Source organism: Leucoraja erinacea, chromosome 24 (genome assembly GCF_028641065.1).
Source record: "Leucoraja erinacea ecotype New England chromosome 24, Leri_hhj_1, whole genome shotgun sequence".
Classification (NCBI taxonomy): domain Eukaryota; kingdom Metazoa; phylum Chordata; class Chondrichthyes; order Rajiformes; family Rajidae; genus Leucoraja; species Leucoraja erinaceus.
The window spans coordinates 12448018-12475425 of NC_073400.1; the positions used below are offsets into that span (position 1 = coordinate 12448018).

At 43.1% G+C, this 27408-nt stretch overlaps 1 protein-coding gene across 1 annotated transcript in view; it reads right to left on the reverse strand.

Moving 5' to 3' along the window:
• LOC129708650 (neuron navigator 1-like) overlaps positions 1–27408 on the reverse strand; it is a 512158-nt gene that overhangs the window by 263722 nt on the left and 221028 nt on the right. Inside the window, exons 7-8 of the mRNA XM_055654539.1 lie at positions 19537–19639; positions 12187–12573 (exon numbers count right to left, since the gene is read on the reverse strand). Coding sequence (XP_055510514.1) covers positions 12187–12573; positions 19537–19639 — 490 coding nt within the window. The remainder of the gene's footprint in view (positions 1–12186; positions 12574–19536; positions 19640–27408) is intronic.

The window sequence follows — 27408 nt, forward strand, 5'->3', positions numbered from 1 at the left end:
GTTTGCAGAGACTTCTGTCATTTATTTTGCATCTGTAATGAGATGTGGTAGTACTCTTCCACTAATCACATTTGGGATGTAAATCTACTTTACATTTAATTCCATCATAGAGATTGTTCGGCACAAAATGTCGGGGTAATGTTTCAGGTCGAGACCCTTCTTCAATCTGGTCAAGTCTGAAGAAGGGTCTCGACACGAAACGTCACCCATTCCTTCCCTCCAGAGATGTTGTCTGTCCAGCTGAGTTACTCCAGCATTTTGTGTCTCTCTTTGGTGTAAACCAGCATCTGCAGTTCCCTCCTACACATAGAGGTTGTTCCCTTTGTTATAGACACAAAGTGCTGGAGAAACTCTGCGGGCCAGGCAGCATCAATGGAGAAAAAGAACAGGTGATGTTTCGGGTCGGAACTCTTCTTCAGGCTGAAAGTAGAGGTGCGGGGGATAGAAGGGGGGGGGGGGGGGGGGGATAAACTGGAGGCGTTCCCTTGTTTGCTTTTGTATGTCTAATGCTTCTCTACTTTTAAAGTAATATGGCCCCAAGCGAACCAATCAGCCATTGCACAGTAAATGACAGTAATACGAGGAGTCCAAGTGATTAAGATGATTATGACAATGCAGTAACTTTATTGAAAGAAAGGTACAGTGTGGAAACATGCCCTTTGGCCCACTGAGTCCCTGCTGACCACCAGTCACCCATTCAAATTAGTTCTACCTTATCTCACTTTCTCACTCGTTCCTTATAAATTAGGTGGCAATGTACAGAGGTCAAATAACCTACAAATCAACATGTCCTTGAAATGAGGGAAGAAAACGGAGGAAATCCACAAGGTTAGAGAGACAACGTGCAAACTCCACACAGACAGCACCCGAGGTAAGGATCAAACTCAGGTCTGGGGTGTTGTAAGGCAGCAGCTCTATCAATTGCACCAATCTGCTGCATCTTGTGTGTGTACAGGTTTCCTCATGACACTCTTTGAACATAAGCAATTTCATGAATATATACTTAGCGCTGTAGATCATAGAACGTAAAGGACAGCACAGGATAGGCCATACGGCCAACAACGTCTGTGTTGAACATGCCAAGCTAAATTCATCTCATCTGCCTGCACATGATCATTATCCCTCCATTTCCTGCATATCCTGGTGCCTAATTAAAAGCCACTTAAACACACAATCGTATATGCCTCTACCACTACATTTGGCCATATGTTCCAGGTATCCACCATTCTGTGTAAAAAAAACTTGCCCAATTAAACTTTGCTCATTTCTCCGTGAGGTTATGCCCTCCAGTCTTTGACATTTACACTCAGGGGAAGAAGAATCAGACTATCTACTTTGGGACTATTCCTTGGAGCACTGGAGGATGAGAGGTGATCTTATAGATGTGTGTAAGATCTCAAGAGGAATAGGTTGGGTAAATGTACGAAGTCTTTTATAAGATGACAGGGAAAGATTTAACGGGAACTGAGGGGGCAACTTTTTTTACAAAAATGGTGGTAGGTATATGGAACGAGCTGCCATGGAAAGGAAGTTGATACAGGTACTATCACAACGTTAAAAAAACATTCGTACAAGTACGTAGACAGGATAGGTTTAGAGGGATATGGGCCAAAGACAAGCAGGTGGGACTAGTGTGGGTAGAGCATATTGGGTGGCATAGGCAAGTTGGGCAGAAGGGCCTGTTTCCGCGCTCTACGACTCTACCCTATCTATGGCAAATCATGTTGAGGTCTCAGTTGCCAATGCAGCACAGGAAGAGGCCATTCAATGTCTTGGAGCTATAATGGAATCTCAGTACACTGCCATTCAGGGCCAGCTTCTGCAGCCTGGTGTTGAACTCCCCACCATTGCCAGAGGCCTCAGAGTTATTTTACTCATTCATGAGTCATGAATGCTGCCAGCAACGGTGGCCTTAACTGTACATCTATTATTGCCCCTAAACTGAGGAGGACATTAAGAACCAATAACATTGTTGGCCCAGAGTTACAGTCATAAGTTATAGGAGCAGAATTAGACCATTTTGCCCATCAACTCACTGATCTATCTTTCTCATTCCCTCTCAACCCCATTCTCCTGCCTTCTCCCCGTAGGTTACCCCTGACACCCATACTAATCAGGAATAAAACAATCTCTGCCTTAAAAATATCTATAGGACGACCTCCACAGCATTGTGTGGCAACAAATTCCACAGATTCACCACCCTCTGACTAAAGAAATTTCTCCTCATCTCCTTTCTTAAGGTACATCCTTTTATTCTGAGGCTGCGGCCTCTGGTCCTAGACTCACTCACTGGTGGAAACATCCTCTCCACATACACACTATCCAGGCCTTTCACTATTCATATTCGCTATCATTGTACATATAGTCCAGATGGAGTAAGGACAGAGGATTGGGTTCTCTGAAAGGCATTAGTGACCCAGATTGTATAACAGCAGCTGTGTGATCTGTCCTCTGGCAGACTGAAGCTAGGTCACCAAAGCCTGGGCCCAAGGGGGTGCCAGATGTTTTGGGAGCACAAACCCCCTGTACTCTCTTGAGATGACAGCAATCAGCTCCCGTGATGCCACTCCAACAGAGCTATCCATTGATGGGCTAATCCAGTTTGCTACTGCCCAAGGCAAGAAGGCATCATCCCAAACCATCCAGGCTCCGCGCTGCTTGCTCTACGAGAGACAACATACAGTCCCTGCATAGCAGCATGCTTGACACCAACATTTCTCAAATTATTATTTAATGAAACTGTACGACTGTTTTCATGGAGTGGTGCAATCTCCGTAAAATGCGTGGCACACCTCCCCTCTTCCATCAGGCAAGACGTGCAGAAGTTTGAAAACACATACCTCCAGATTCAGGGACAGTTTCTTCCCAGCTGTTATCAGGCAGCTGATTCCTATCACCAACCAGAGAGCAGTCCTGACCTCCCATCTACCCAAAGAAGGGTCTCAACCCGAAACGTCACCCATACCTTCTCCCCAGAGATGCTGCCTGTCCCGCTGAGTTATTCCAGCTTTTTGTGTTTAACCGGTTTAAGCCAGCATCTGCAGTTCCTACCTACACCTCCCATCTACCTCATTGAAGACCTTCAAATCGGACTTTACTGGACCTTATCTGTAACTAGACATTATACCCTTTATCCTGCATCTGTACACTATGGACGGCTTGACTGCAATCATGTATAGTCCTTTTGTCGATAGACACAAAATGCTCGAGTAACTCAGCGGGTCAGGCAGCATCTCTGGAGGAAAGGAATAGGTGACATTTTGGGTCAGAATACTCCTTCAGACATCTTTGTCTTTTCGTTGACTGGATAGCAGACAACAAAAAGTTTTTCACTGTACCTCGGTACGCGTGACAATAATAAACTAAACTAAACTAAAAACCTACCTGGACTGGTGTAAAATTGGTTGCAGAAGCTTTCAGGTACATTTTTAATGCGTTTGATGTCTAAATAACTAAAAGTCTCTTCTTGACCACTTCCTGTCTGCGCTGTATATTGATTTTAGAAAAAACCTTACCATTTATCACTATGATTTTTGGCCATCTTACTCATAGTCCTCCTCCTCTGAGCCAGCCCCGAGGATTTTTCTGATCGATGAAAAATAAAAAATTTATGAATGTTTAAAAAATCTTGAGATCAGCTGATTGACCCTCTCGCTTGTCAATCACCATGATGAAGGTAACGCCCTTTCTGGGGGGGCAGGAGTATCAATCCCAAATGGGATGAAATTGCATTTGAATTTGGTGACCTGCACTCTGCTTGAAATGGTATGAAATTGCATTTGAATTTGGTGGCCTGCACTCTGCTAGAAATGGCATGAAATTGCATTTGAATTGGGTGGCCTGCACTCTGCTTGAAATGGCATGAAATTGCATTTGAATTTGGTGGCCTGCACTCTGCTTGAAATGGAATTTCAAGAAATAGCCGTGAGTTAACTGCCAGCCCACCAGGCCTGAGTGACTGAGCTGCCAGCCCGAGAATCCATTCGGCCCACAATGTCCATACTAGCCCTCTAGAAGCCAGTCCCTTCAGCCCACAACACCCATACTAGTGCTCCAGAAAGCCCCCACCCCCCACTGGCCACCAATATTGGAATTGGTGTAGAGGTGGAATATTGCGTTGGGGGACCAGCCTTCCTGTGTGAACATGGGAACCAACGGGTCCCACTTAGTCTAGTATTTCTTACAGGTAAAGAACTTTCAGCCAGTTTTAAATCATTCACATTAAAAATATGTACACGTACATTTTTACCTCAGTGAACTAAATCACAATTTTTACAATTGCATCATTCAAATAACTAATGTGCAGTAAAATGAATACACAAGAAACTGCAGATGCTGGAACCTTGAGCAAAACACAAAGTGCTGGAAGACTGTAACTGTCTGCCCTGCTGAGTTCATCCAATACTATTTGCCCAACTATTGATCTGGTGACTGTATCTCAATTAACCACACAATGTTATGAATCCCATTTTGGCCAAGACCCGATAAGCTGCAAATCTCAAGTAATTTAGAGGTTGTAGGCATTTTAGAATGATTTATGCATGTACTAATACTTAATAACTGATTCATCACATGATTCATTAAGGGGTGATCTTATGGAGGTGTATAAAATCATGAGAGGAATAGATTGAGGATTAGAGGACATAAGTTTCAGGTGAAGGGGAAAAGATTTAATTGGAATCTCAGGGGCAATCTTTTCACACAGAGGGTGGTGGGTGTATGGAACAAGCTGCCAGAGAAGGTGATTGAGGCAGGGACCATCCCAACGTTTAAGAAACAGTTAGACAGGTACATGGATATGACAGGTTTGGAGGGATATGTGCCAAAACCAGGCAGGTGGGACTAGTGAATCTAGGACATGTTGGCCAGTGTGGGTAAGTTGGGCTGCAGGGCCTGTTTCTACACTGTATCACTCTATGACATAATTCATTGACGCTAATGGGACACATATTTTAGTTTAATCAAGCCTCATAATAATTGATACTTATTACCTGACTTTGCAATATATCAAATAATCCCCAAAAGTAAATATTTTAGATATTGAACTGTATTAAGAAACTGGACCAACATAATTACATTTAAGTTCATTCTAACACAGATTAAATTAGGTTTAGGTTTATTGTTGTCACGTGTACTGAGGCACAGTGAAAAAGTTTAGTTTAGAGATACAGGCTCTTGTCGAGTCCACGCTGACCAATAATCACCCTGTACACTAGTTCTAACCTACACTCTAGGGACAATTTACAGAAGGCAATTAACCTACAAACCCGCACATCTTCTGAGTGCGGAAAGAGACCGAAACACCCAGAAAAAACCCACACAGGGAGAATGTGCAGACTCCATAGAGATAACACCCGTGGTCAGGATCAAACCTGCGTCTCTGCCACTGTGACAGCAACTCTACCGCTGCGCCACTGTGAGCCCACCATTTGCAGCATGCAGAGGCAAAAGGATTGGGCTTCAGTGAAGATGCTCAGCCTAAATTTTCCAAAATATCCCCGTAGATTTAGAAATACATCTGCAATCATCCAGTTAGCCCTCGAGTAGAGGATGATATTCTGCACATCACTGCCTAATCCAAAAAATATTCCCCAACCTAATTCTAAATCAAAGCAATATTTTCATCAAATAGCTTAATACATTTTTTTAATGGGAACAGTTAACAAAGCAATGACTTATATATGCCGTTCCAGATTTATTTTGGAACTGAAATACATTAATTAATGGACGTAATGTGAAGAAAGAATGGGCCCAGAGGATTTCAGTTCAGTTTTAAATTTATCAAAACTGACACCACTAATATTACGATGATTCAGCTCCAAGCTGCAGGCTCACACCCCTATCTCAGAGCTCTGTTCTAGCTCCCCAACCATAATAGCCCTCCCCCCAAGTCACTCTCTGTCCTAATCACCTTCTCCCACTTCCCCAATCCCACACCTGCTTCCACCCTTCTCTCTGACCCTATTGAATTTCTCATCTTAACTGTAACTGGGGAATTCAAAGGGAACCATCTCCCTGAATGAATCAGAAACATCCTCAAGTGTTGCGATAGTACAGTGGTGCAGCAGCAGGGTCGTTGCCTCACAGTGCCAGGGACCTGGGTTTGATCCTGACTACAGGTCTGTCTGTATGGAATTTGTATGTTCTCACTACAGGCTCGTAGATTTATTGGCTTTGGTAAAATTGTAAATAGTCCCTGGTGTGTATGGCGGTGCTAGTGTACGGGGTGATCGCTGGTCGGCACGGACTCGGTGGGCACTGTATCTCCGAAGTTTAAAGGTACATACTTTTATTCTGAGGCCATAGCCTCTGGTGCTAGAACATCCCACTAGTGGAACCATCCTCTCCATATCCACTCTGTCCTGGTTTTTCACTATTCACCTGGAAGGTGCCCTCCATGCCACATACCAACCTGATTTGGAAATATAAATATCGCCGTTCATTCACCATCATTGGATTCTAGAACTCCCTCCCCAAGAGGCACCTCAGGGACTGTAACATATCAAGAAGGCAGCTCACCACCACCTTCTATAGGGCAACTAGGGACCGGCAATTTAAATGCTGGCTCAACCGGTGAAGCCCACAGCACTTGAAAGAATAAAAATACGCAGATATTCCTTTCTCGGAGAATCTACAGTTAACCTGTTAATACATGTGCAATTACCACATCGAGGTCATTTCTTGCCACCTCTCATAAATAATCCACTGAAGTTGTTTCTTCACGACACCAGCAAACTCTTCTGGAAATCACACCTCAACGTCAAAACAGGTTGCATCAGGAATATTTACTGTGAGATTGCTGGACAGCATTTTACACCATTTTGTGATTATTTTGTTACTATGCTGGGTTGGTGAATTGAATTAAGAAGTGTAAACATTGCAAGAAACTTTAATGTCTCAATTAAAGTATAGTTTAGAGAGAGAGACAGCGTGTAAACTGGCCCTTCAGCCCATCGAGTCTGCGCCGACCAAAGATCACCCATACACTAGTTCTATCCTACACTCCAGGGACAATTTACTGAAGCCAATTACCCTACAGACCTGTCTCCCACTACCCTTGGCAGTGCGTTCCAGTTGCACACCACTATCCATGTAAAAGGCTTGCCCCACATATTTCCTTTAAACTTTCACCTTCAAGTTATGCCCTCTAATCTTTAGACTTTAGGCTTTCGAGAGACAGCATGGAAACAGGCCCTTCGGCCCACCAAGTCTGCGCCGACCATCGATCATCCATTCACACTAGTTCTATTCTACACGCTTGTAACAATTTACAGAAGACAATTAACCTACAAACCTGCTGGTCTTTCGAATGTTGGAGCACTAGAAGTAAACCCACGTGGTCACCGGGAGAACATACAAACTCTGTAACGACAGCACTCGTAGTCAGGCTTGAGCGTGGGTCTCTGACCGCTGTATGGCAGCTACGCCACCGCTGTGCCAAAGTGAATTCTGTGTTTTATTTTAAGCAGCGTTATGAAGCACACTGTAACCGCACCATAGAGTTACATCTCAGAGCAATGGATCAAGATGGATCCCCCCCACCTATGCTCTGATTATTCATTCCTAGCGCTTGTGAATACTGTATTGAAGTAAAGGACTGCCCTTAGGGAAGGAGGAGAAGAACAAAACAACGAGAGGCTAAATCAACTTGTGTCGCTCCTATAAATCTTTTACCAGCTGCCTTTCTTTAAGCTGCTTGCATCCCCCTGTGGTTCGAAAACATCTGGAACAGCCGGGGAACACAGAGGAATATAAAGGACATTATTTTATGGTGATGGGAAGAATGTAAGAGCTTAATATTTAATTATTTAATGTGACTAAGCTGCCCATTCTGATATTTTTCTACATAAACACCTGCAAAAGCAAAAGTTTTTTTTGCCTCTCCGAGTTAACTGTTTCCTTGTTGACAAACGTTATTCTTTGAATGATAAAGCTAAATAAAATATTTAAGTGAGCCAAACCAATTGGTGAGACTGAACATCTATATATGGGTAATAGACAGTCATCTCTTGTTTTGGTAAAATATTGCTGCAAATAGCTCAACATTTGGACGGCCCTGTGGTTCAGTGGTAGAGCTGCTGCCTTACAGCACCAGAGGCACAGGTTTGATCCAGACCATAGGTGCTGTCTGAATGGAGCTTGTATGTTCTCACTGTAACCACGTGGGTTTTCTCCAGATGCTTCGGTTTACTCCCACATTCCAAAGACATGCAGGTTTGTGGGTTAATTGGTTTCAGCAAATTGCCCCTAGTGTGTACGATGTGAAAATTGGATAACATAGATCTTATGTGCGGGTAATCGATGGTTGGTGTGAACTCAGTGGGTCGATGGACCTGTTTCCTCGCTGTAATTCTGAACTACACATCCATTGTACTAGAATCAGCAACCAAAAGGTAAGAGTGATCTTCAGAGAATGGAAAGTTCTTCATTTTCTTATATCTTGGATCAATCACCTAACTACAACTCACATTTTCAGATCTAAAAACTTTTCACTAGTGGCAATCATTGTTCTTTCCCCCAAGTCGTAAAGCTGTTGCATGAGCACTGCCAATATTCATAAGCTTCCCCTAATTGTTCCTGAACTCAACAGGAAGTTAAGAGTTGGATCTGGATTCACGGACATAACTGACTGAATTAAGAGATAGCTTTCCTTCCATAAACTGTATGAGTGACTCAGTTGTAAATTACAACAATCTGACAGTTCATGATTACTATTACTAAGAGAAGCAGTTAAAAATAAACCTGATTTAATCCATAATTAAACCTACAACTTCTCCAACTTACAAGCCCGTACCTCTGGTTATCAACCTACTAACTCACCATGTCTCTTAAACCTCATGGGAATGAATGGCTGAACAAAGGAGTATAAGAGGCACTTGAATAAAGACCTGATTTCTGGCAGAGGAAAATAATCACTTACCAATTAAATGCTATTACTTGATAGAACAATACTGAACCAATTTACATTCAATCAAGGAAAAAAAGGTTAATTACTATCAAACGTTAATTTAGTTCATGTCATTAGTCCCTGTTCATCCTGCAGTGCTCCAGCTTTAATACGACAACACAATACATTTACAATGCACCCCAACAGTGTGTGCCAGATACGGTGCAGCTACAATATAACCATAACCATATATAACCATATAACATTTACAGCACGGAAACAGGCCATCTCGACCCTTCTAGTCCGTGCCGAACACGTATTCTCCCCTAGTCCCATATACCTGCGCTCAGACCATAACCCTCCATTCCTTTCTCGTCCATATAACTATCCAATTTATTTTTAAATGATAAAAACGAACCTGCCTCCACCACCTTCACTGGAAGCTCATTCCACACAGCCACCACTCTCTGAGTAAAGAAGTTCCCCCTCATGTTACCCCTAAACTTCTGTCCCTTAATTCTCAAGTCATGTCCCCTTGTTTGCATCTTCCCTCCTCTCAGTGGGAAAAGCTTATCCACGTCAACTCTGTCTATCCCTCTCATCATTTTAAAGACCTCTATCAAGTCCCCCCTTAACCTTCTGCGCTCCAAAGAATAAAGCCCTAACTTGTTCAACCTTTCTCTGTAACTTAGTTGCTGAAACCCAGGCAACATTCTAGTAAATCTCCTCTGTACTCTCTCTATTTTGTTGACATCCTTCCTATAATTAGGCGACCAAAATTGTACCCCATACTCCAGAATTGGCCTCACCAATGCCTTGTACAATTTTAACATTACATCCTAACTTCTATACTCAATGCTCTGATTTATAAAGGCCAACACACCAAAAGCTTTCTTTACCTCCCTATCTACATGAGATTCCACTTTCAGGGAACTGTGCAGTTATTCCCAGATCCCTCTGTTCACCTGCATTCTTCAATTCCCTACCATTTACCATGTACGTCCTATTTTGATTTGTCCTGCCAAGATGTAGCACCTCACACTTATCAGCATTAAACTCCATCTGCCATCTTTCAGTCCACTCTTCCAACTGGCATAAATCTCTCTGTAGACTTTGAAAATCTACTTCATTATCCACAACCCCTCCTATCTTAGTATCATCTGCATACTTACTAATCCAATTTACCACACCATCATCCAGATCATTGATGTACATGACAAACAACAGTGGACCCAACACAGATCCCTGTGGCACCCCACTAGTCACTGGCCTCCAACCCGACAAACAACCATCCACCATTACTCTCTGGCATCTCCCATTCAGCCACTGTTGAATCCATCTTGCTACTCCACCATTAATACCCAACCATTGAACCTTCTTAACCAACCTCCCATGAGGAACCTTGTCAAAGGCCTTACTGAAGTCCATATATACAACATCCACTGCTTTACCCTCATCAATTTCCCGAGTAACCGCTTCAAAAAATTCAAGAAGATTAGTCAAACATGACCTTCCAGGCACAAATCCATGTTGACTGTTCCTAATCAGACCCTGTTTATCCAGATGCTTATATATATTATCTCTAAGTATCCTTTCCATTAATTTGCCCACCACTGACGTCAAACTAACAGGTCTATAATTGCTAGGTTTATTCTTGGACCCCTTTTTAAACAATGGAACAGCATGCGCAGTACGCCAATCCTCCGGCACTATTCCCGTTTCTAATGACATTTCATATGCCAGTGATCATGTTAATCATCGTCCTCCATTGAAGGTTAACCTGCCTAATTGTAGGTGCTCCTACTGTCCATTCTTCTATATTGCTCCAAGGATGTTGCAAAGGAACAGCATCATGAGGCAAACCCCTGTATTGAAAGCTTCAAGTTCCTTGGAGTAAATATCATCAGCATCTTGTCCTGGACTACCCATATTGAACCAATGGCCAAGAAGGCACAACAATGCCTCTACTTCTTTGGAAGGCTTAGGAAGTCCGGCAACAACTCTCATCAACTTCTACAGATGCACCGTAGAAAGCATTTTATTGGGATGCATCACAGTATGGTTTAGGAACAGCTCCATCCTAGACAGCAGGAAAATGCAAAGAATTGTGGACGCAGCCCAGACCATTACACAAACCAACCTCTCTTCCATTGACTCATTCTATACTTCATGCTGCCTCGGCAAGGCCACCAGCATAATCAAGGATGAGTCTCATCCCAGTCACTCCATCTTCTCCCCTATTCCATCAGGCAAGAAGTACAGAAGTGCAAAAACTCATATGTCCAGATTCAGCGACAGTTTCTTCCCAGCTGCTATCAGGCAACTGAACCACCCTCTCAACAAATAGGGAGCGGTCCTCAGCTACCATCTACCTTATTGCAGAATATCTTTAATCGGACTTTACTGGACTTTATCTTGCACAAACGTTATTCCCTTTATCCTGTATCTGTACACTGTGGATGGCTCAATTGTAATCATGTACTGTCTTTCCGCTGACTTGTTAGCATGCCACAAAAAGCCTTTCACTGTACCTCGGTACACGTGACTATAATCTAAACTAAACCAAACCTTTGAACTTTGGAGAAGTCTGCAATACTGGCAAAGGGCCAAACTATCTCTACTTCTGCAGGTTGAAAGAAAGCAACTGAATTCCTCTTCCCATGAATATGCAATTCGGTGATCTTCATCTACCTCAATATACGTGACAATAAACTAAACTAAACTAAAGAAGTTTTGTTTCCCTCAGGATCATAAGCGTGACTTCCTAAAAGTGGGCAGCCATGTTCATAGAATGACATAAATCAACCATTTCAGAATGCACCTCAGTCTGAACAAAACAATCGATTTCCAGTTACACGACTGAAATGGTGATAAGAAGTAACTGAATTTATAGGTAGTAGTTTACTTATTTGAAGCAGGATTCAGAAAATGAAATATTCTCAACTCTAAATGGTATTACTGATCAGAATACATAACTGATATCCTATGTTGGATCCGGCAAAGGTGACAAAATAATCCCTGTTTCTCCTTCCACAAACACTGCCTGACTTTTTGCGTATTCCAGTACCGACAGTGTTTTGAGTTTTTTCCCGCAATTAACCCATCGTTGCTAAAAACCAAGTCACTTAAACATGCCTTCTAAAATTAGAAGTCATAAGACACAAGCATCACTTCCATGAAACCCAGCAATTTTAAACATGAGGAAAGCATTTACTAAAATAAACTCATGAAGGAAAATCTTGAAGGACGATTTTAAAGGTTGTGCTGTGGGATGTCGCTGGGATGATATTGCAACTTACCCGGTTGTAATGTCATCATCGTTCATGGTCTTCCCCAACAAGTCACTATCACTCATATAGCCAGACATGTCGCCACTGATAGACTTCAGGTCCACATCATCCGTATCCAGAGAATCCAGGTCCAAGCGAGAGATGTTACACGATTTACTGGAACTCCGCATAGGCATGGTGTGGGAGTAATGAGAGGAGTCGCCACGGACAAACCAGCCTGAGTTCCCTCCCGGCTGACACCCACTGCCCACAGAAGGTGCGTCGCCTGCCTGGAGGCGGGGGCTGGCTTGGCCGTAGCGCCAGGACAACGGTGAGGATCGGTTGGATGAACTTGTGCCGCGGCTTCTGGCATTGACTTCCGCAGTCAGGTCACTGTCAAAGGCGGCGTCCAAAGCACTGCAAAGAAAGTGACACGAGAAATGAATGCAGGAGCAGGAGCAGGAGCAGTGCTCAGCAATGCTAACACATAACTGGAGCTGCAAGAAAGAAAAGAGCTACCATGCTTCCAGCTGTATTTAGTTTAGTTGAGAGATACAGCAGGGAAATTGGCCCTTCAGTCCACACCTTCCATCCATCACATGTTCCAGCTAGTTCTATGTTATCCCACTTTCGCATCAACTCCCTACACCCGAGGAGCAATTTACAGATGTCTAATAATGCACAAACCTGCATGTTGCATAAAGTAAATGGGGCATTTAGGTGCTCAAAAATGGCAACATAGTAGTGCTGCCTTACCACGACGGGGGCATGGGTGCTGTCTGTACGGAGTTTGTACGTTCTCCTTGTGCCCATATGGGTTTTCCTACAAACTAGGGACAATTCATAATTTTTACCAAAGCCAATTATCCTACAGAAGTGATAAAAATGTTGGGAAAATGCTGAGACCAAGGGGTTGGAGATACAGAAGGAATGGATCAGGATAAAGATAGACTTTAAAGATACAGTGCAGAATCAGGCCCTTTGGCCCACCGAGTCCACGCCGGCCAGCAATCACTCCGCACACTAGTATTATCCTACACACGAGGGACAATATACAAACTTTATCAAAGCCAATTAACTACAAACCTGTCGTCTTTGTAGTGCAGGAAGAAACCAGAGCAGCCTTGAAAATCCAACGCAGTCATGAGGGGAACGTACAAACTGCTGTAAGGGAGGGGCGGTACGATCTCCGTGCTTGAGCGCCACTCTCTGACCACCCACCTTAGGCGTGTCATGTACAGAGAAAGCTTCCTACTGCTGTAACACTTTCAGTGCTATTTCAGCATGAGGAGACACAAGGAACTGCAGACGATTGAATCTTGAATGAAAGACAAAGTACTGGAGGAACTCCACGGGTCAGGCAACATCTATGAAGGACATGGGCTGGTGATGTTTCGGGTTGAGGCCCTTCTTCAGACTCAGCCAGAATAGAGAGTAGGACATGCATCTGGAGAGATCATTTTACGCTGCTAATCAGAAATTGCTTTGAATGTTCATTTTGACAAGATGATAGATATTAACCTTGAACGGATAAAGTCTTAGACTGCCCAATATCTCGCTATAGTTCAGGCCCGCAAGTCAGATTCAGATTCAGATTTATTCTTGATTGTCATTGTGCAGAGACAACGAAATGCAGTTAGCATCTCACCCAGAAGAGCGAACATAGAATAACGAGCAGTAAAATATATATATGTACAAACAGTAGCAGTAGTGCAATTTTGCTGAGAGAAGGAGTGTCCGGGGAGGGGGGACTGGCAATCACCAAGGTGCAGAGTTAAGTAGTGTAACAGACGCAGGGAAAAAACTGTTCCTGAACCTGCTGGTCCGGCAATGGAGAGACCTGAGGAGGGTAAACAGTCTGTGGTTGGGGTGAGAGCAGTCCTTGACGATGCTGAGCGCCCATCGCAGACATCGCTTGCTTTGGACAGACTCAATGGAGTGAGGAACCGGTGATGCATTGGGCAGTTTTCACCACCCTCTGCAGTGCTTTCCGGTCGGAGACAAGAGCAGTTGCCATACCATACTGTGATACAGTTGGTAAGGATGCTCTCGATGGTGCAGCGGTAGAAGTTCACCAGAATCTGAGGAGACAGATGGACCTTCTTTAGTCTCCTCAGGAAGAAGAGACGCTGGTGAGCCTACTTGACCAGAGTTGAGGTATTGCGGGTCCAAGAGAGGTCATCGGAGATGTTGACCCCCAGAAATTTAACGCTGGAAACACATTCCACCTCTGTCCCGTTAATATGGATGGGGGTGTGCGTGTCGCCCCTAGACCTACTAAAGTCCACAATGATCTCCTTTGTCTTCTTGGTGTTAAGGGCCAGGTTGTTAACAACGCACCATGCTGCTAGGAGCTGGACCTCCTCCCTATAGGCCGACTCATCGTTGTTGCTGATGAGGCCAATCACCGTTGTATCATCTGCATACTTGATGATGGTGTTGGTACCATATACAGGTGTGCAGTCGCAGGTGACGAGGGAGTAGAGGAGGGGGCTCAGCACACAGCCCTGTGGTACGCCGGTGTTCAGGGTGAGGGTTGAAGAGGTGTGGTTGTCTGACCTAACAGACTGGGGTCTGTTAGTTAGAAAGTCCAGTATCCAGTTGCAGAGGGAGGGGTCGATGCCCAGGTCACTGAGTTTGGTGATCAGTTTTGAGGGGATAATGGTGTTAAATGCTGAGCTATAATTGATGAACAGCATTCTCACGTACGTGTCCTGGCCACATCCTTGTAAAACTTCTCTGGATTATCCTTTTTTTTGGTGTCGGATCACCAGATGCCGGGAAATCGAACCTCTACAAAAAGGTTTGACTCGGTTTAAGTCTCACATCCGTAAAAATGTTTCCAGTAATCTGCTGAGCTACTGTCTTCCAAAAGTGGAGACAGTTGGTCAGGAAATACGTAACAGCTGATTGCAGAATTTAGATATCGTTGGTAAGCAAAGAAATCCTATTCAAGTGGTTTGTCAGATCGTTAGATTCACCACAAAAAGTGCATTGTGCCCAAACTCTGAGGAAAGAACAATCAGTTACCACACCCCATCCAATGTTAAATCCACCAGTTGGATTGTTTGGCTTCATCCAAACCTCCAACCTTAATTGCTTCCTTTTAGTCCAATTTTAGCCTGCATGCATCCTGAATCTATCATTGCACAGAACCGCAAGCCCAGGGGATATTTTGCTGCACTTCCTCCACTATAAGAATATCCTTTTCTAAGTAAGGATCCAAAATTGCACACAGCACACAGGTGTGGTCCGAGTGCGTTAATTCTGAAGATTGGCTCATCAGCAACAGTAAATATAGTTAGTGCTGTCACTAAACCATATCAGGCAACCATTTTGCTCGGTAAGATTTACAACTAGAAAAGGCTCCAAATTCATTTGGAATGCACAACACTTTTAAAGTGCTGCACGTTAGACTTTTGGACTTTAGACTTTTGAGATACAGCATGGAAACAGGCCTTCATGTCCACACCAACCAGCAATCACCTAGCTCACTAGCTCTATCCTACACACTGGGGACAATTTACAATTTTACGGAAGCCAACTAACCTACAAACATGTTCATCTTTGGAGTGTGGGAGGAAACTAGACTAAATCCACGTTGTCACAGGGAGAATGTATAAACTCCATATAGACAGCACCCATAGTCAGGATCGAACCCAGGTCTCTGGAGCTGTAAGGCAGCAACTCTACCGCTGTGCCACTGTGATGCCCCACTTCCACTTCACTCATTCCACATCACTCATCAAATGCAGCCCCGGATTGAACCTTTGTTCCAACATGATCCATTGCACGACTTGCTATATTGGAGAACCCATCTGCTTCGGCTTCACCACTGTGCCAGAATAGCAGGAATGTTATTGTTTAACACAGGGTGCCACTCTCTCCTGGGTGCACCCTAATAGGCTTCAAATGGCAGAGACTCAGATACATAGAGCCAGGCAACACATATGGGATTAAATCAACTCAGCATATTCCTAATGAAGGAGACACAAGGAACAGCGAACAATGAAATCTTGCATGGAACTAAAAGTGCTGTAGTATCTCTTCAGGACAGGCAACGTCTCTGGAGAAAATGGATAGGCGATGGATTGTGTTGGAACCCTTATTCAGTCTGAAACGTTGCATATCCATGTCTTCCAGAGATGCTGCCTGAACGGCTTAAGACAGTCCAAATAATACTAGTTATAAGAGGAAATGTTAATTATTATCATGATGTGAGACCTCAGTAAAGCACAGGCTGTTTTATTGCACTATTATAATTAATAACCAGGATAATTATGTATTGATATATTCAATATACCTACAGAGGGAAATTATTTAGCAAGGGACTTCTGCACTCCTTAATCTAACATCTAACTGCCTAGCTTTTATAATGTTAACCAATTTATTTGCAGTTTCATGGTTAAGACAGTGGATAATATAATTCCACAAAAATAAATCAAGCATCACAACTATAACAGCAATATTTTGAGTCCTCATTAGTTTTTTACAGTTATCTTATTGTTATGTTAACTTGATTTCATAACCAAAATATGTCAAAATGCACTGGATTCTATTCATGTGAAACTTTAATAATATTTTCCAATATTTTTCCTTTTTTTAAAAATGGAAATCAAACTCACCATCAGATCCATCTTCATCTTAAACTGGAGATGCTGAGGCTAACAAGCAATCATTTAACTCAATCCAAAAGCAACCAAACCTACGACTTTTCTAATTTCTATTACTCAGCTAATAATTGGATGAGATATTAAGACACAAAATGCTGGAGTTACTCAGCAGGACAGGCAGCATCTCTGGAGAGAAGGAATGGGTGACGTTTCGTGGCGAGACCCTTCTTCTTCAGTCTGAAGAAGGGTCTCATCCGAAACGTCACTCATTCCCTTCTGTCCAGTTGAGTTACTCCAGCAATGTGTCAATCTTTGGTATAAACCAAACAGCATCTGCAGTTACTGCCTAATGATTAGATGACTTTGCTAACTCATTGGAGGGAGGTCCATAATATTTTGAACCATTTACCACATTCTTTTACTTTCTCATCTTAAAATATTAGCAGATCTTTAAACCTCCGGAAATTATTGGTGAGTTACACAAATTTCATGTGATAGGAACAGAATTAGGCCATTCGGCACATCAAGTCTACTCCACCATTCAGTCATGGCTGATCTATCCCTTCCTCCTAACCCATTCTCCTGCCTTCTCCCCATAATCTCTGACATCTGTACTAATCAAGAATCTATCTAGCTCTGCCTTAAAAATATCCATTGACGGCCTCCACAGCCTTCTGTGGCAATGAATTCAACAGATTTACAACCCTCCGACTAAAAATATTCCCCTCATCTCCTTCGAACATGAACATCCTTTAATTCTGAGGCTACGACCTCTCATCCTAGACTCTCCCACTAATGGAAACATCCTCTCCATATCCACTCGATCCAAGCCTTTCACTATATAAGAGCAGAGGCAAATGATCTCCAAAGCTTCACACAAAGCTAGTTCGTTACACCAACAAACCAGACCACATAGACCAAAACAATGCAAGACTGAAGCAGTACATCTCGTACATGAACATCAATTTATTATGACATCAACACAATTCACTTCTGGCTGAAAAGATCCAGCATGGAGATTAATAAAAAAAACATTTCAGGAGAAAAAAGAAAATACAGGATGTGATGGTACATGAAGATTATAGCACTTGGCAGTGTGTGGTAGTCAGACCGACACTAACACCGCTCAGAGTGCAATTGCCTTAATGATTGTCATGATCATAAAAGCAAGTGAGAGATTTATTTGGAGAATGTGGAATTCTTATTAACTCATTCTCAGACAGAGTCCGGTAGAATAAATGATTGTCGATCACCGCCACCACCAGACATGGCATGATATAAAGATAAACAACATGCATGACCATGCTAATTCCTCGTCCAGCAGAAAGAAAAATAAATCAGGTGGATGATTCTGCTGTCAAGCAAATGCTTACTTTGTTGCTTCCAAACTGTTCAATGATGCAGGGCTGCATGTGATTTGGAGGTTGAAGGGTCTGAGGGCATTGGTATTAGTATGGTTCAATGATTCGATGGAACTTCATTGTCAAGTCTGCATTTCACAAAGAAATTCGTGCAGCCTTTGCCATATTTTGGCGCCATTTACAAAAGAAAAGGTCCAGAGAGAGTCCAAAGCCCAATGTCCACATGCGAGATGTACTGGAGCGCCCCCCATCTAGGTAAGCCCAGGCGATCCTCAGGCTGCTGCAGGGCCTCTTCCATCGCTCTCAAACAGCTTGGCCCGCCAACCGACCTTGAAGGTGCTGGTGGCGTGACCCCAGTCCCTCTTCGACCGGCCCACTCCTCGCATCTTTCGTCGCCAGTGGCTCCCTCCTCCTTGACTCTCTGCTCTTCGGTGCCGAGCTCGGCGGCTTCTGAGCTTCTCTGCAGGCGGTGGCCCACTGGGTCCTTGTCCGTGGTGGTGAAACAGGTCTGATGCCACACAAGGGCGCGGGCGGCGCGCCGGGTCCGTTCCTGTTGGGCTCCATGGCACATTCCCGCGAGGATGTGAAGACACAAGAGATCACAGATGCTGGAATCTGGAGCAAAGAAAGGGATCTGCTGGAGGAACTCAATCCGTCAAGTGGCATCTGTCCAGATGATTTCCCTCCACAAATGCTGCCTGGGCTTTTAGTTTAGCTTAGAGATATAGCACAGAAACAGGCCCTTCGGACTGCCAAGTCCATTCCATCCAGCGATCCATGCACATTAACATTATCCACCACATACTAGGAACAATTTACAATTACACCAAGCGAATTAACTTACAAACCTGTACGTCTTTGGAATGTGGGAGGAAACCGGAGATCCCGGAAAACCCACGCAGGTCATCATCTTCTTTTGCTTATGGCGTGCACAGCGTAAAGTTGTAGGATAACTTGTTCTATTAATCTTATTTGATTGTGCACACCGGGTTGGTTACATTCGTCAAAACAGGGCGGACCACGTGAAGGTTGCAATCTCCCACCCCACGCAGGTCATGGAAAGAACGTAAACCTCCGTACAGACAGCACCCGTAGTCAGGATCGAACCCGGATCTCTGGCGCTGTATGGCAGCAATTGTACAGCTGCACAACCGTGCCACCCATTGAGTTCCTTCACCGGCTCTTCTTTATATTCCTATGGGTAGCAGTAGATGTTGATTCTGGCAAATACTTAGGCAGAACTATCTGCCAATGGACGACCAGTTTAGAAGCTTCTTCAACGTTGATGAGAATCCTAAAAATAGGGAACGCTTCGCAAAGGACATATACAAGCATGGTCACATAAAATTGTTTGTTCTAATCACAAAAAGGTCGCAGATTGAAATAAAATTAGATTCATGCAATACCTATGGGATATCTGTGATCCCCTCAAACTTGTCATGGTGTCCTCCAAGTTCTGACGAAGGTCTACAATATTCTGAACAGTCCTTTTTCTCTGGGTCTCTGGATCTACGAATCAAAAGAATACACATTTAATCACTTTATTAATTTTCATTATTATTTCTCCACATTATTTACAATTGTCAACATATATTTTAGTTTAGTTTAGTTTCGAGATACAGCTCAGAAACAGGCCCTTCGGCCCACCGTGTCAACGCCGACCAGCGATACCCGCATATTACCACTATCCTACAACCACTATGGACATTTTTTACATTTACCAAGCCACTTAACCTGTTAACCTGTACGTCTTTCGAATGTGGGAGGATACCAAAGATCTTGGAGAAAACCCACGCAGGTCACGGGGAGAATGTACAAACTCCGTATAGACAGCACTGGTGGTCAGGATCGAACCCAGGTCTCCGGCGCTGCATTCGCTGTAAGGCAGCAACTCTATCACTGTGCCACCCTCTTAATTTCTTCTTTAATTATCGGCAGGAGCAATTTTATAAAAACAATGCCCAAGAAACCAACAGAATCTTTGAAAAACTGGTTGCAAATGGATAAATCGATCAACTTTCCTTCCTGAAACTTGGAATAGAAAACTTGCTAGAATTAAAAGGCAAATTAAATTGAACTGAATTTGATGACGTCAGGACCGAATACAATTTGGACTGAACTCAGCTGATGCTGTCACTTTAGATTCAAGATGTCAAATATGTTGAAAATCCCCATAGAGCCCAAAGCAAGTTTTTGGATTATTTATTGTTAATAAAATTAATGGGCGCTAATGAATCAACATCGTTACTTATTTGAGTTTGCTTTTTAGTATTCACATGAAGGAACACACTACAAATGTGGGAATGAACTGCCAGGCTTGCAGCCAGGTGACCCCGTGTCTTCATTCATAGCCAGATGGTTAGAAAGCATGAAGCCAAAGGCTGCTTGCTGCATCCATTCAGTTGTGTCAGCTGAATAAGTTTGAGCAGTTACCAGTCTGGGACACTGCATGAAGCTCAAGGGAAGAAAAACTGACTTCATCTCAACCCACTTGAATCCACCCCCACTGTAGTGCTGCAAGCAGTTATTTTAAAGCCCAAGGCCAACATGATCCCTCAAGGAGATTGTGTGATGCACAGAGCAATCAAATATTGAGAATCAATGGTGGGACAACATAAAAAAAAGCTTTTGCACACATGACAATAATTAAATATTGTACTGCAATGTTAAACACAGAATATTACAAATAGACCTCTGTTTAATTTTTGTTCACAGTGCCAAAGGAGGCTCCATGTTAAGAAATACCAAATACAAAGAATATACCAAGACACAGTCATCGTTACTACGGGCAACTCAGCTCCCCATCAGTCAGTAGGGACAGCACAGTGGTGCAGCGGTAGAGTTGCTGCCTTACAGCGCCAGAGACTCGCGTTGGATCCTGACTACGGGTGCTGTCTGTACAGAGTTTGTGCGTTCTCCCACACTCCAAAGACGTACAGGTTTGAAGGCAATGTGGCTTGTTAAAATTGTAAATTGTCCCTCATGTGTGTAGGAAGGTGTTAGTGTGCGGGGATCGCAGGTCAGTGCAGACTTGTCAAATTAAAAGATAGGTTGGGGTGGGAGATAGCAACCTTCACGTAGTCCACCCTGTTTAGACGAATGCAATCAACCTGGCGTGCACAATCAAATAAGATCAATTAGAATAAGTTGTCCTAAGCTGTGCGCGCCATACGCAGGAAGAAGAAGAAAAGATAGGTTTAAAGTAAATGAACCTGTCAATTTTATTTCTGCATTTTAGATATAAAATGATCTTCTGGGTGTAACATTGCGTAATTCACATTGTGTCGTAATTGAGTCTATAACCTAACATAACTGTATTCTTTTGTTTCTGCGAGAACAAAGGGGAGACCCAGTGGGTAGCTGCTGAGAATGGGGGTGACCCAGCGGGGGGGTCACAAAGAACAGAGGGGGGACACAGTGGGGGGCTGCCTGCTGCCACGTGCGGCAACAGTTTGCCTGGTTCACCGCTGCGAGCAGAAGACAAGACTGTTTGATGAACTTTATCGACGCCAGAGATGTGAGGTCTGCTGTATGATATTACCGGGTTGTGGGCAAAAACAAAGCATTTCACTCTACCTAGGTACATGACAGTAAAGTATCACTGAATCATTGAATTGAATCATTGTTTTACATGTTTTTTCTGTTATGCTCATCAACATGAAGGATGCGTACATGATGTTTGGGTCACGAGTGTCCATTAAGGATCTCGAAATTACAAATAGCAAACTAAATATATGTCCTTCCTGTGATGCATTGAAAAAAAGATTAGTTTAACCTTGGCTCCAGAACGGCATTTATTCCTGCATCCATATTTTCCAATTCCCTTCCAGCTATCATAATGGCCATGATTCACTGATTTAATTTTAATAATAATTCATGCTGAACTGAGCACAGCAATGGTGCTCTTGGCCTGCAGTACATGGATGTTTTGGTTTGTACATGGTCTGGGTGGAAGGTGGGGGTGCTGGCTTGGAACTGAACGAAGAAATCATAATGCGTAGGAAGGAACTGCAGATGCTGTTTTAAACCGAAGATATACACAAAGAGCTGGAGTAACTCAGTGGGTCAGAGAGCATTTCAAGAGAAAAGGAATAGGTGACGTTTTGGGTCGAGACCTTTCCTCTTCAGAAATCAAAATGATGTGGAGAATATTGTGCAAGGTAAAATCTAACGATACTTTCTTTTTTCCTTCCATAATTTGTTCCCATCACTGGCTGGGCCATCATTTGTTGCTCATCATTAATTACCTGTGAACAATGGTTTGAGGGACCATTTTAGATGGCAGATAAGAATCAGGCACATCGATATTGGTCTGGAGTTGGGTGTAGACCAGACTGGGTAAGGATGGCATATGGTATGCTTGCTTTTCTAGGTTGGAGTATTGAGTATAAGAGTCAGGAAGCCATGATGCAGCTTTATAAAACTTTGGTTAGGCCCCTTTTAGAGTATTTCATGCATTTCTAGTTGTCCCATTACGGGAAGGATGTGGAGGCTTTGGAAAAGGTACAGAATGAGGATCACCAGAATGAAGTTTCAATTAGGGAGTATTAGCTTCAGGGAGAGGTTGGACTTGGATTGCTTCCTGTGGAATATCGGAGGTTACGGTTATAAGTATATAAAAATATGAGAGTCAAAGACAGGACAGATCATCAGAAGAACCTTTTTCCCAGCTATAGAGCGTATAGCTTTATGGTGAGGGAGATAAAGTTTACAAGAGATGTGCGGGACATGTTTTTTTACACAGAGGGTGGTGAATTCCTGGAACGTACTGCCAGGTGGTTGAGGCAGATACCATTTTAGTATTTAAAAGGAGTATGAATGGGATGCAGGAAATGGAGGGATGTGGATTATGTACAGGTAGATGGTCATGGCATCATGTTTGCTACAAACAATGTGGGCCTGAGGGCCTCTCTTGTGCTGTACCCTTCTATGTTCTAATTCCTGTTCTTGAGTTTATTATTGAACAAGATGGGTGATCATGACAATCCCATACTGTCATAGAATCCCATACTGTCATAGACCCCTTTTCTGTTACTAGCTTTTAAATTTTCTTTGTATTCATTTACTTAGAGGTGGTGGTCTCTTGGTCAGAGGTTCATATGTTATCGGAAGAGAATTGGACCATTCGGCCAATCAAATCTACTCCGCCATTCAATCATGGCTGAGCTAACTTTCCCCCTCAACCCCATAACTTTCCTGCCTTCGCCCGATAACCCTTGTCACCCTTACTAATCAAGAATCTGCTCATCTCCAGCTTAAAAATATTTATTGACTTTGCCTCCACCGCCATCTGCGGCAGTGAACTCCACAGATTCACCACCCGTTGACTAAAGAAATACCTCCTCATCTCCTTTCTAAAGGTACATCCTTATATTCTGAGGCTATGGCCTCTGGGTCCTAAACTCTCGCACGAGTGAAAACATCTAGGGTCCTGCTTCTCTGGAAAGTAAAAGATTAATTTCTCACGTAAAAGACCGTTCACCAAACCTGAAATATTAACTAGGTTCCCCTTTCCAGATACTACCTGATCTGCATTCAATGTGCAGGAAGTAGTAGTGTTCTATTTAAAGAAAAGATGAAAGACAAAAAAAAGTGGCAGCAAATAATGAAGTCTGTGCACCTTACAAGGTCCTCAATGTAGATTCCCTTTTTATTACACAGGTGGGGGGTCAGGATTGTTAAGGGCAAAAATGAAATGGATTCAAGATGGAGTTAATTAAGATGCGAAGGCTATAATGGGCAGCAGAATTGATGGACAGATACAATCCTATGCTCATTAATTTTGTATTTGTAATTACCTTACTTTATGTGTCTCTCTCTATGGTACGTATGAAACAAGGGGGTAATTTTTTTGCCATAGCAATTAGGTAATCTTATAATTTTGGCATAAAGCCATATTTGCTGGGAGCGTATATTGAAAATTAAATTGGGGGCAGGGAGGTGTTATGACTTTGTACCTATGATAGATACAAGAGTTATGGAAACATGAACTTAATTAGGAGATATTTGCTTCAAGAATGATCACACTTCACAGCAGCAAACATGTTGCCCCAAGATGGCGACTCTGTCCATCATATTAATTGTCTATCCTACAATCACTCTCATCTCAGTACCTTTCATCTTCTGCACTGTCCCAGTCAAGCCCAGTGAAAGTTCAAGGAGCATTACCTCATAACTCTAATCTGAAGAAGGGTCTTGACCCAAAACGTCACCCATTCCTTCTCTCCAGAGATGCTGCCTGTCCTGCTGAGTTACTCCAGCATTTTGTGTCTACCGTCATAACTCTACACATATTGCTGCCTTCAGGACTCAATGTTAAATTCAAATTTCTGATAACCAACCTTTCCTATCTGTGTCAACACTGTTGTTCAGATGTAAGCCCACCTGCAACACAAACCCATTTTCTTCTGTCCACGGATGGTGAATACAGTGGTTATTACCACCGTCCTATTCGGTTTCAGATTTTCAACAACTGTGCTATTCTGCATCTCACAGTTCCAGCATAGTTTTCTTTGGTACCCATCTTTCTTTGTTACCCTTTCATTGATTCATTAGCCGGATAGCTCAAAAATCTCCTCCAGTGGCATAGAGAGGTGGCGTGGGACAGGGAGTGGTGAGTGGGGCCAGTGGAGTAGACAATGGAGTCACGCAATGAGCAGATCTTATGGATCTTCACAATGCACAAGCGAGCATTGACTAATAACCTCTCTGCCAAAACCTGCCACGTTACAGAAAGCACGTGGAACTCACGCATTTGGTGAGCGATGCGAGTAACACTCTTAGTGACCTCTTACATAGAAACATAGAAAGTAGGTGCAGGAGTAGGCATTCAGCCCTTCAAGTCAGCACCGCCGTTCAACATGATCATGGCCGATCATCCAGAATCAGTTCCTGTTTTTTCCCCATATCCCTTGATTTTGTTAGCCCTAAGAGCTATATCTAACTCTCTTGAATACATCCAGGGAATTGGCCTCCACTGCCTTCTGTGGCAGAGAATTCCACAGATTCACAACTCTCTAGGTGAAGAAAAATGTCCTCATCTCAATTCCACATGACCTATCCCATATTCTTAAACTGTGACCCCTGGTTCTGGACTCCCCCAACATCGGGAACATTTTCCCTGCATCTAGCCTGTCCAATCTTAACCACAATTATCCTCCAGTAAGCCCCAAATTATTCCCTACGTTACTACAGTTGTTTTCTTTTAAGTATTTTTCCAAACTTGAGAAAAACTGGTCTTCATTTTCCTGAATGCAAAAGGAATTGCAGATGCTGGAATCTTGAGGAGAAACACAACATGCTGGAGGAACTCAGTGGGTAAGGTAGCATACATGGAGGGAATGGACAGATGGTGATTCGGGTTGTGATCAGTCTAAAGTCCCAACCAAAAATGTTGTTTTGCTTAATTCATCTGAGTTGTTTCAACCAAATATCTTGGAACTTACTTGAGTGTTGATTGAGTCAACTACGTACTGTGGCCTGTCATGTGCAGACTACATCAAATGAACTGGTCTTCATTTTTCTGAAGACACAAGGAACTGCAGATGCTGAAATCTTGAGGTAAAGAAGATTCCTTGTCCTGAAGAATATGGTGGACACTTGAAGCCAATGGACACTTGGCTGACAATCTAATATTTATCAATGTGAAAACAAATAACTGCAGATGCTGGTCTATGCCATAGCTAGACACAAAGTGCTGGATTATCTCAGGTCAGGCAGCATCTTCTGAAGAAGGGTCATCTATCCTTTTTCTCCAGAGATGCAACCTGACCCAGAGTTACTCCAGCACTTTGTGTCTACCGTCAATATTCTTCAATGCCTGGCTCATGGGTTAACAAAAGTTTTGATTTCCGTTTCATGGCAACCTACAGTGGAATGTGGACATGATCCGAGTTTGACACTATAAGATCACAGCAAACTCGCAGAATGCCATTCATGTCTCAATCAACCATTTTAAAACGTTCAGCTTACGGCCCTAGGGTGCCACAAAAACTATTAAAATTTTGTCATTAGATAAATCATCTCACTGCTTCAAGCATTTGGCAGAAGGAGTGCCTCAATAATATGCAAAGACGGTGACCTTGATTCATTGCACAAGGTTATTTCATCCGGCTACGGGCAAACTTACTGCTCAAAGGGCAAAGCTCCAGATGTCTCAACATCAGGCCCGTGTTACTGGATCCCTCGTAAAATCCACCTCATCTCCCAAGGGAAAGCTCGGCAAAACTTTCCAAAAAGGTCCTTCCCCCAACAATAAATTTAATTTTGCAGAACATTATTTATCTAGATCAGAGGATGCGGATTGAACAATGAGGACACAGAACATGGAACAGAACAGAAGACAGACACAGAATGCTGGAGTAACTCTGCGGGTCAGGCAGCATCTCTGGAAAAATGGAATAGATGGTGTTTCGGGACCGAATCCTTCTTCAGACTTTAGATCCATTCTAAAGATGGGTCTCCACCCAAAACGTCACCTATTCCTTTTATCCAGAAATGCTGTATGACCCGCAGAGTTACTCCCACATTTTGTGCCTATCTTCGGTGATAAACTCCATGGCAATACACCGTATGATTCAATCTAGAACCGAAGAACTGCAATTGCTGGTTTACAAAAAATGACATAAAGTGCTGGAGCAATTCAGCTGGTCAGGCAGCATAGAGTCATACAGAATGGAAACAGGCCCTTTGACTCGACTTGCCCACACTGATCATTATGCCCAATCTACACTAGTCCAAGAAGGGTCTCGACCCAAACCGTCGCCTATTCCATTTCGACAGAGATGCTGCCTGACCCGCTGAGTTACTGCAGCATTTTGTATATCTTCGGTAAACCAGCATCTGCAGTTCCTACCGACACATGGAACAGTAAAGCATGGGAACAGGATATTTAGTCCACAATGTCCGTATCAAATATGAAACCAAGTTCCTCTGCCATTTTTGCTACAATATTGAAGGTCTCTGTAATGAATGTTGCGAGACATTAGAACTTCAAATAGGATGGCCAACTATTTACCTACTAACGATGAAAGAAACCCACACTAAAACCAAGACTGAGATCTGCAATTTTGAAGGACATATGAGTAAAGCTATTCTATATTCTTCAGGCCTGATATGAAGCAACAATGGTCTTTAAATCAATTCTATCTTGCTATAGAAAATTAGTGGTTGTTTGCAAAGTAATCTCACTTTACCTCCCCTCATATGCTTGTCAATTGACATGAATTTGTAGAATTGACACATTTGAAACATGATGCTTACATATTACAATGGAATGA